Below are 11,133 nucleotides of genomic sequence, written 5' to 3'. Positions count from 1 at the left end.
AGAGTATGTGGAAACCTTGACCTCCCCCGCAGGGGTGCCTCTGCACTGTCAGGTCAAGTACTCCCTCAATCTAACCCGAGGTGCATCGCTCCCTAATGGACCAATCTATCAACACTCCTTTTTGGAGAACGATGAAATCAAGAGGCAGATTCAGGAAGCTGCTGCAGAAAGGTCACATCCATCTGATTTCATCGCCATGTGGAGGCCCGATCATGCTGGTACAGAAGAAGGATGGGACTTGGAGACTCTGTATTGACTATAAAGCATTAAAAAAGATCATTGTATGGAATAGGTACTTGATCCCATGGATTGATGACCTTCTGGACCAACTGAAGGGGGGGAATATTTTAGCAAGATCAACTTGAAATCAGGATATCACCAGGTACCAATCGAACCCTCCAATGTGTGGAAGACTACCTTCAAAGCCAAGGAGGTCCTTTTCGAATGGTTGGTTATGCATTTCAGGTTAACGAATGCTCCTGCAACATTCATGAGGCTGATGTATGACATCTTGCAGCCATTCACCAACTCATTTGTATTGGTATACTTGGATGACATCTTGATCTTTAGCCAGAGTTGGGAATAGCACCTCCACCACATTCGACAGGTTCTCAAAACATTGCGGCAACACAAGCTATGTGCCAATTTGTAGAAATGCACTTTTGGAATGACCCACGTTTAGTATCTAAGATACATTATTAATGAATAGGGGGTGCATGTGGATCCAGCTAAGATCCAAGTCATTTGGGATTGGCCAGCCCCAACCACTCTGACAGAGCTCTGTACCTTTCTGGGTCTTGCCAATTTCTACCACAGGTTCGTGTTGGGATTCTCTCATATCACTTGGCCCTTGAGTTAAGTCACCAAGGGAGGAGCGAAAACATAATGCTTTTGGTCTAAATCTCAACAGAAGGCATTTGCAGAGTTGAAACATCACCTCTGCTCTGCACCAGTTCTCACTTTACTAGACTTGCAACAACCATTTTAGATCGAGACATATGCTTCTAACTATGCTATTGGGGTAGTCCTTACTCAATAGGGGCATCCAATGTCATATCACAGTGAGACACTTTCAGAGACAGTTCTGAAGTATCCCACTTATGACAAAGAGATGTATTCCCTTGTGTAGGCTTGCCAAGAATGAAAGCATTACATTTTGGGGAAGGAAATGGTTGTCTACACAGACCATCAATCCCTGCAATTCATACAGACATAAGGGAAGTTGCACAATGATCGCCATCAGAAGTGGTCCACATACCTGCAACAGTTCCATTTGAATATCAAGTATAAGAAGGGTATCACCAATAATGTTGCGAACTGCAGCAGTTGACCACCGATCATGGCATTAACCACCGTGCTCAAATATTGTGGGCACGAGACTTCTGATTGGATACTTCTCTACAAAAGTGACCCAGAATTCAGCCACACATACCAAATGCTCTTGGAGAGTCAGCAAGTTCCAGATTTTCACCAACAGGATGCCTTGCTATGCCACCTAGAACACCTTTGTGTTCCTTCAAGCGAGCGAGCCAAGATGATTTGGGAAGTGCACTACAATCGAGCCACTGGGCATTTCGGGGTCAAGAAAATAGTGGCAGTACTGCAGAATTATTTCTATTAGCCAAATCTTCGACAAGTTGTGAGGAACTACATCAGATCTTGCACTACCTTTGCCATTGTAAAACTAACCATTAAGAAGCAAGGCCTCTATACTCCACTGCCTACCCCTAGTTGACCTTGGGAATCCATCTCCATGGATTACATATCGGGCCTTACTTCTACTAAGCATGGCAACAACTGTGTTTTTGTGGTCTTCAACTAATTCTCGAAGATGACCATTATGGCGGCCTGCAAGAAGAATATCAGAGCAGAAGCCACTGCTAAACTCTTCTCGAATGAGTGTGGGTACACTTTTGGATCCCACAGTATATCATCTCAGATCGGGACAAAAGGTACCTCAGTACATTTTGGTCCAGTCTCTGGTCGATGCTGGACACCAAGCTCACTAATTCCACAGCTTTCCATCCCCAAACTGATGGCCAGATAGAGGTCATCAACAGGATGATCGTACACATTGTGCACATGTACAACTCAAATCATCCACACACATGGGATGAGAGCCTCCCCTATGTCTAGCACAGCTATAACCAAGCTCTCCACAGCTCGACTAACCATAGCCCTTTTCATGTGGGGTTGGGATTCCAACCACTATGTCTCATTGATGTGGCCATACCATTGGCAACTACTCAGGCATATTCAGCTCATGTCCATTCAGAAGCCGATAAGGTAAACAACTTCATTGATCACATCCAACATATCCGCGAGTAGGTCAATGATATTCTGGAGAAATCAAATGCCAAGTAAAAGTAGAAACATGATCAACATCGGGTGCCACAGAAGTTTCTGGTGGACAACAAACTCTAGTTCCATTTGTTGAAGGAACTCCTTACCGGAGCCTATCGGAAACTCAAACCACTCTGATATGGTCCTTACACCATTACCAAGGCTATGGAAGACAATGCATTTGATTTTATCATTCCCCCATTCCTTGGCCTGCACCCAGTGTTCAATGTGGATTGCCTTCGACCATACTTCCCACCATTGCTGGACACATCAAACATTGTAGAACAACTCACACCTACAAAGTTAAATCCATATTGCATCTAGCAAGACACAAATGATCGGATCATGGACATGCAGATCAAGAACACCCGATAGCAAAGGATTCAAATATATTGAGTTGTCAAAGTAGGCCAACTCCTTCACTAGGGCAAGTAGCTCACCAGGGACCAAGTTCAGCAGAAGTTTCCTCATCTCATGGAGGAACTCAATGCAATGGGGACGATTTCTTCCTAAGGGGGGAGTAATGATAAAATTGGATATTGGTGGCCACCCGCCTATTCCACTTGGACCCCAACCATTTTTTATTTCAGTTTTTCAGTTTCCTTATTTGTAGCACAATTTACTATTTTTGGCAGTTTTTGTGGGTGCTAAACTTCTGGAGCTATTTTGAGGCCCTACACGATGTATTTTTCGAAAATCGGGACCAACATGGGTCTCTCAAAAGTTTTATTCCTTGGATAGATCTTTCTAACGAGGTATTTTGCACAAAAAATGAAGATTATGCCAAAGTTACGACGTCGGGAAGTTGATGTACCAATTTACCCAAACGAGGACCATAGTTTGGCGCTTCATCTCCTAGGGTTAGGTTTTTTTATGTTTAGGGTTATCCATTTTTTCTCAACAATAAATACACCTTCAAACCTCATTGTAACACAGTTTAGAGGCATCTAGCCACCACATCTCTCCTCAGAGATAAGCTACCATCGCCCGAGCTAGTCTTATTTCCATTCTGTTTGTAAGCATTATTCCAATATTTGATATTAATGAAATGAAGTGTTATTTCCACGGCATATTTGTATTTATGGTTATATCTATAATTTGTTTCATTTCTATTTAAATATGGATCATGGACAGGATTTTCTAGCCTAGCCTCAAAATTCTGAGCAAAGGGAAGGGAGCATAAAATGGATAGAATGAGGTAAGTCATTGTGAAATTATAGATATGTAATTTAAAAAAAAAAAAAAAGTCTTTGATTTTTAGTTTTTTATTTTATTCCAAAATTTAAAATATATATATATATACGGACATGAAACTGACAAGAAGAAGGAGGCCTTGGTTTTGATATTAGGGATGGAGGAACTTAACAAACTTAACGATGTGGACTTGAAAATGCTTCCCAGATATGTAAAAAAAATGACTAACTAAAACCGCTGAAACATTGCAAGCACATGAACCATTTCAAGGAGAATCAATTTAATCCCCAACTACTCCTAGATCAAGAAATAGATAAAGGAGAAAATAATTAAAAATAACCACTAAGAATTTGGAACATGAAACATAAAATTCCAATGCCCAATCCACTCTTGGGACACAAATCTCTTCTTTCACCACTTCACATTATTAATATTGCATTCATAGCTATGGTACAATGATATAAAATGACATGGTTTTAGGAGAAATATGTAGATCAGATGCTAGGAATTTTTTTGCGAATAGGTTGAAGGAATCATGCATTCAATGGTTCAAAGACCATCTCCATTTTCCATTCTCAAAGGTACCATTGCACCTACAAAAAGTAATAATTCATGACATGGAGAATGAATTTGGAATAGGATGTTCGATAAAAAATGTTAAACTATGAATGTTTTAGAACAGCAAGAGATTTAGTTGTGATCAAACAACGAAGATAAAAAATCTCCCACATGAGAAAAGGCTCGAAAAAAGGCCAATTAGTGTAAGTATAAAAATATGGAAAGAACTTGTAAGAACATATGAGAAGTTGCATGAACAGACGAAGTTCAATGAGGAGAGTACCTAGGTATTTGAGTTTTCTCATAACATCAAATCAAATTTCTTAAATATATATATATTATTTCTGCATAGTTAAATTCAATTAGTATATGCTTCAGGACAAGGCCTCCAAGGATAGGCTTGCAAAATGAAGTGCCACACATTGTAGTGGGAAGAAAGGTCTAAATGTATTGATTTGTACTTTTGTTAGTATGTTTAATATGTGAAATGGTATTTTTATTTTATTTCCTTAAAAAAAAGTAAATGATTGCATATTAATTAGTTTAACTAGTCCATGTGCCATGTCTTGACAGGAGGACAAATATGATTGTCATTCAACACACTTAGAAAAAGGCATGTTACAAAACAAAAAGTGGAGTGAATTTTTTATTTAGATGGAGAAAAAATATCAATAGTTGTTAGCTAGATATTTTTTTGTTTATATATCAATTTTCATTTCTTGCAACATAAAGTAGAGGCAACATACCCTTGTCTTCCATATTTAACCAATAGAAAATGTTGCACATTCTTATTGTAAAATTGGTTGGAAGATGATTGGAGCATGATAGGATAAATGGCATCCTCCCAGGGTAATATACCAGTGGAATGTTTCCCACCATACCTTGCATTAAATAACTAGGGTTTTTTAATTCTTTACCCTTCCAACTCCTCATTCTTCTTCATTTGGGATTCCATCTAGGTAGTAATGTAGACCATGGCCTTATGTAGGCCTTCCAATTGACTGGATGGGTGTCTCACCTCCTTCCTTATCTCATTCATATTCTCGCTATAACACTCTCTAGGAGGAGGATATCTAGCCATGGTGTCATTTTATCTAGGAATTTTGAAAATCCAAGACTCTATATATTGCCAAAATTAGGACTACCACAACACATGAAAAAGAAAATAACAAGAGGCATGGAGGGACAAAGGCTTTTTGAGTAATTAGCAAGACCAATAAACTTGACAATCACTTTAAAATCCAAATAGAAACAAAGGACTAAAATTACAAACCTTATGTATCCATATTTTCAACAAGGAAAATAGGTTCATTACCATCCGTAGGCGACCTATGATTTTTCCGCTCTCGCCATATAGATGTTTGATTTTATGGACCAGATTTGACAACCATATAATTTATTTCATTTTTTAACATTTACTTAAGCATATTCATCATTTATCATTAGCAAAAGTAATACTAAAATTTTTAATTCTCTTAGGGATAGATGTCTTTGTTATAGATAAAATTTTAAAATATTTTAACATTTTCACAATGGATTCACCCCATATCATCATAAGTAGTTATGTAGAGAGAAAATTAGCAATAATAATGAAGCTGAACAGTCATAGGTCTATAATGATATCTTCATTATAGGTCTATCATGATATCTCTATCATAGGGCTCGACATATCTCCTTCATATCTCAATCATAACCGTTTCTCATATCATAGATAAGAAGGCCCAAAGAGGTCACTTTCATACCCAAGAACTGAGGCCCATTAGGGCATTGTAACACCATAAGAATGAGGCCGATTAGGGTGTTGTTACACCACAATAATGAGGCCCATTAGGGACATGTTTGATCCAGGTGGATCCCTAATCACTCAGAAAACATAGTTATCGATCAAATGAGAACTTTACCAATTACCCATTTTTTGAGGTAGCGAAAAACAATCATCCGATTTTGAAAAGTGTTAATGCAACATCAACCCATTTTTCTTAGAGCACTTATTTTTTACAATTTAAATTTTCTTATGTATGAAGTATGAACATTTTTTTTAAATGTTAGTGATTTTCATGTTGATTTTGAAAAGTCTTGATGTAGCATCAACCTTTTGTTTTTAGAGGGCTTATTTTTTACACTTTAAATTTTCTAATCTATTAAGTGTGGATAATTTTTTTAAATGTTGGTGATTTTCATGTGGATTTTGAAAAGTGTAAAAAAAAATGTTAAGGCATATTTTTGAAACTTTAAGTTTACTTATGTCCTAAAAATTCACAATTGTTTTTTAAATATTGATTATTTAACCATTTTTCAAGTTGTCTTATTCCTATTCTTTTTTTTTTTGTCCTAAGATGTTTGTTTTTTAAGGGTTTTCGAAACATGTGTTTTTTTTCTTTGCAATATATTTTTATAATGATTTTTTTTTTTTGCAAAGTTTAAAAAAATAATAACGTTAATATTTTGGGGTTAGGAGTTTTTTGTATATTTATATATCATTAATTAATACTTCAATACACATAAAATAATTGTCGCTAAAAAATAATAATTTTAAACACTCAATAAAAAAATTCCACATTTTGCATATAGATATAATTAAAAAGATACAAGACCTTTTCATTAAAAATCATAAGTTAAATAAAAGTTTTTTATGAAAAATTTGAATAAAAAATGTTGGTAAAATTGAAAATTTTATGAAATTTTTAGGAATTTTATATACAAAGATGATGACATTTGAAGGATTTTTTCCCAAAAAGAAAAAAATCATATAAAATTTTACACAAAATAAAAAAAAAAAAAAAAAACATACAATTTATTTAAAAAAATAATAAAGAAATAAAACAAAATCCTAAAAAAAAAAAAAATTTAAACATAAAAAATTAAAAGTACAATTAAATTAAAATAAATAAATAAATATATATATGTATATATATATATATATATATTATATATATATATATATATATATATATATAAAATAAATAAGATAACAAATAATAACAACAATAAAAAAGTAACAAAAAGGAAGGAACTGCTCTATTATTTGGAAAGCCACTACAGAGGCCTTTAAAGTAATTGAACAAGGTTTGGCTTGGCGGGTTGGAAATGGTGAAAGCTTGAGGATTGGCAGGGATCTGTGGGTAGGGTGTAGCGAAGGATTTGCTCTACCCCCTGATTTGCTCATTCATCTGGATGATAAAGGAATCAAAAGCCTAAATCAGATAGCAAATATGGAGCGGTCATCTATATGGGGGCAGTCTTGGAAAACTGAAGATGATTTAGGCTTAGATCCCATATGGAGGAATGAATGGCAGCTTTTTCTTCAGGATCTTAGAAGATCAAATGTTAGATTAAAGGACAGACCGGATTCCCTGGTTTGGGCTCATTCTGAGACAGGTTTATATTCTCCTAAGGCTGGGTATAACTTTTTGATGAAGAAAAAGGGATGGGACCCTCCTGTTTGGTGGGCAAAGCCTTTGTTTAAACTGAAGTGTCCCAAAAAAGCTAGGATTTTCTTCTGGTGCGCTTTAAAAAATAAGATCCCTTCATGGGAGATTCTTCAATCTCGTTTTAAGCAGGGTCCTGGCAGATGCCCTTTATGTTTTGCAGACTCAGAATCCATTCCGCATCTATTTCTTGCCTGTCCTTTTACAAGGCAAGTATGGAATGAAGTGGAAAGGCTCTTGAACGTCAAAGTAAGGTGGGAGGGGGAAGTTATGTCCAATGCCTGGGAATACTGGTGGAACCATTTTCATGTGAAGAATCTGAGAAACCTTCCCCCCATTATTTGCTGGGGCATTTGGATCGCCAGGAATCGAAGTATCTTTAGAGAAAAATCCACCCCAGCGGCAGCTATTGCAATTCAAAGCACTGCCATCCTCGCCAGCATACCTGAGCCGGAAGGTCCTTTAAAATCAGATCATCGGAAGGAGTTTCATATTAGAGATGGGATCCCGTGGGCTTTCTTTGACGGGGCAGCCCAAAATAACATCACAGGAGCCGGGATTATTATTCACATTAGCACCTCTCACTCGCTAAAAGCCTCAGTGGGTCTTGGGATGGGTACAAATAATTTTGCAGAACTCTCAGCCTTAAAATTACTCCTTTGCTGGCTCATTCACAAAAATATCCTTGCAGTTCAGATTTTTGGAGACTTGCTGAATGTTGTTAACTGGGTCATCGAGAAATATAGATGCCAGCATTATATGTTGATGCCATTATTAGAAGAAATCCAAAATTTAAAGTTGCAGTTTAATGTATTTTCCATTGATCACATTTATAGGGACAGGAATGAAGAGGCAGACATGTTTTCTAAAGAAGGTGTGTAGCAAGCTGTGGGCTCATGGAGAATAACAGAACAGTACCAGGACCAGATCCGTGTGTCGGATCTTTCCCCATACACTTAATGTTTTTTTCCTCCATATATATATGCACTAGTTTATCAGTGGTTTTATATGATACTGGTGGCATATGAAACTGTGTCTCTCTTTTTTCGTTTTGTTCTATTTTGATAGAGCGGGTAGTGATCTGTGTTTTTTGTTTTCGTTATGGGTTGTTTTTGTTTTGAAAGGAGACCCAGGGTCCTTGAGACATACTTGATTACAATTTTATGGTGTGGCTGTTCAGGCCGGGTACAGGAGTTTATAGAGTTTGTAGGTATGCTGTTGTTTTTACACTGAGGAGTTTATGCTCTTTCTCATGCAGATTTTGCAGAATGTTCACTCATATGCTTGTAACTTTTTTATTCCTTATAAAAAAGTTCATTTTTTTTCCTTGGAAAAAAAAAAACAATAAAAAAGTAATAAAAAAACATAAACACAAAAAAAATATTAAGACAATATTTTTACAAAAATTGAAAATATAAAAATAAACAATAAAAATAATTCAAAAATAATCATTAAAATAAAATACAAAAAAAACATTAATAAAACACATTAAAAACAATTTAAAAAAAAAACATTAAAAACTATTATTAAAAAAATAAATTAATTTAAGAAACAAAGGCCGGAGCCCCCAAAGGCCCTAGGAAGCCAAGGTTGATTCTTGGAATCCATCTTGACCACTCAAGGCCACGGGGTCACAAGCCTAGGCAGCGCAAAGCTGAACAAGTCTGTCATGCCTAAGCCCCAGCCCCCACAATCTTGGGTGACCAAGGCCATGAACAAGAATATACCTTGGCTGCTGAGGGACCGTCGAGCCCAATTTTTTCATGTTTTTTTCGTTGAATTTTTTTAATATATATATATATATATATATATATATATATATATATATATATATATATATATATATATATATATATATATATATAGATAGATATAGATATCTTCTAATTATGAGTTTTTTTTATGTTTTCAATTTTAGTTTAGCATATTACTTCTTTATTTATTTATTATAATGTTTTTTTTTTTGAATCAGTTTTTTTTGAAATATTTTCTTCTTATAAAAAAAAAAAAAATCTTTAAATTTTTTTTATAAGTTAATTTTATTTTTTTTATTTATATTTTCATGTTTGTTTGTTTCTTTTCTTTGATTTTATATTTTTTTTAAGTTTGAGTTTTTTTAGGGCCGTGTTTTTTAATTTTTTTTATGTTTTATTACTTTTTTTTTTTTACTTTTTTGTGTTTTTTTAATGTTTGAATTTTTATTTAAATTTTGTATTTTTCATTTTTTATTTATTTATATTTTATTTATTACTTTGTTTTATTTTATTTTTTTCTACAGGTTCTGTATCAATGCTCAACTATTAACCTGATCACATTATGTGTCAATTTGATAGTTGATTTTAAAGTTTTCGTTATAATGAATCGAGTATGCCCCCACAATGTGTCAATTGCATGGTTGGTCTTTAATTTTTCATTACAATGGGTTGAGTTTGCCTACGCTATGCGTCAATTTGATGGTTGATTTTTAAATTTTTGTTGCAATGTGTCAAGTTATCTTAGGCTAAGATTTTAAAATCACTATACTTTTAGCATAGAAAAAATAAATTACTCTTGATGGAATGACTCTTTCATTTACGTGTTCATTTTAAAAATTTTCTGGTCATAAAATTTTTCCATAATGCCATGCTTAAAATATTTTGGAAACTTAAATAATTTTGTAGTCATAATATTTGGTTTTAATTCCATGGTAGAAAATTTGTCAAAATTTTAAGGTTTTTCTAAGTCATGATATCTTATCTTTTATTGTATGGTTGAAAATAGTTATAAGCATTTTTTCTTTTTTTCTTTAGCACCATGGCTCAAAATTGTTCGAATTTTAATGTTTTTCAGGGATGTGATATTTTATCTTTGATGTCATGCCTGAAAACCATTGTAGTTTCAAGGCTTTTCAAAGACGTGATATTTTATTTTTAATTCCATGGTTGAAAATCATCGAAATTTTAAGGTTTTTCAAAGTCATTATATTTTATCTTTAAGGCTATTATTAAAAAATGTTGTAAATTTACCCCGAATATTAAAAAAATTATATTCCAAAATCAAAACTTTTCATTTTTAGGGTGTTTTTTGCACCAAAAAAAATGGTTTTTATTGGATCTTATTGTCGTTATTAAAAGATGTCAAAAATTTACTCGAAAAAAAAATGTTATTCCAGCATCAATATTTTTCATTTTCAGCCTTTGTTTCATGTTTTTTTGGGTTTTTTTGGCTACAGTTCTTGTTTAGAGGTAATAGTTCTCATTTTCGTAGGTAACTTTGTTAAAAATAAAATTCCCTGGATTATAGGAAAACTAGGCCATGGTGAAGAGATCGTCACAAGCTTTCCAAACATGCAAACAATGCTTGAATATGAGCTCATATGCAAAATCTATGCCTAGGTCAAATTTGGTGAACCTTATATAATATTAGCAGTGCTTTTTAGTGGTAGTTAAATTTGGCAAAGCCGCCAAACATGGTGGTACCCCCCCAAAGTTGGGAGTAACTTTTTTCCCAATCGTATGGGACCACATAGCCAAATTAGATGGTGCCATGTGGCACCAAACAAATGTCCAAAAAGGGCTTTGGCAATCAAAGTTTTGATTGGAAAATGGTTCGTCAGTTTCAGTGAACACAG

At 34.5% G+C, this 11,133-nt stretch overlaps 1 protein-coding gene across 1 annotated transcript; it reads left to right on the top strand.

Moving 5' to 3' along the window:
* Window positions 1-7,307: 7,307 nt before the first annotated feature.
* Window positions 7,308-8,405, top strand: LOC149170523 (uncharacterized). Its single transcript, XM_089425615.1, has one exon. It carries the CDS (start codon window positions 7,308-7,310, stop codon window positions 8,403-8,405), a length of 1,098 nt encoding a protein of 365 aa, XP_089281741.1.
* The last annotated feature ends 2,728 nt before the right edge of the window (window positions 8,406-11,133 follow it).

This window comes from Pinus tabuliformis, chromosome 4_2 (assembly GCF_031772625.1).
Source record: "Pinus tabuliformis cultivar Carrire ecotype Pingquan chromosome 4_2, CPIR1, whole genome shotgun sequence".
In the NCBI taxonomy this organism is placed as follows: domain Eukaryota; kingdom Viridiplantae; phylum Streptophyta; class Pinopsida; order Pinales; family Pinaceae; genus Pinus; species Pinus tabuliformis.
Note: the sequence above shows the minus strand (reverse complement) of the source record. Positions and strands in the feature narration are given on the sequence as shown.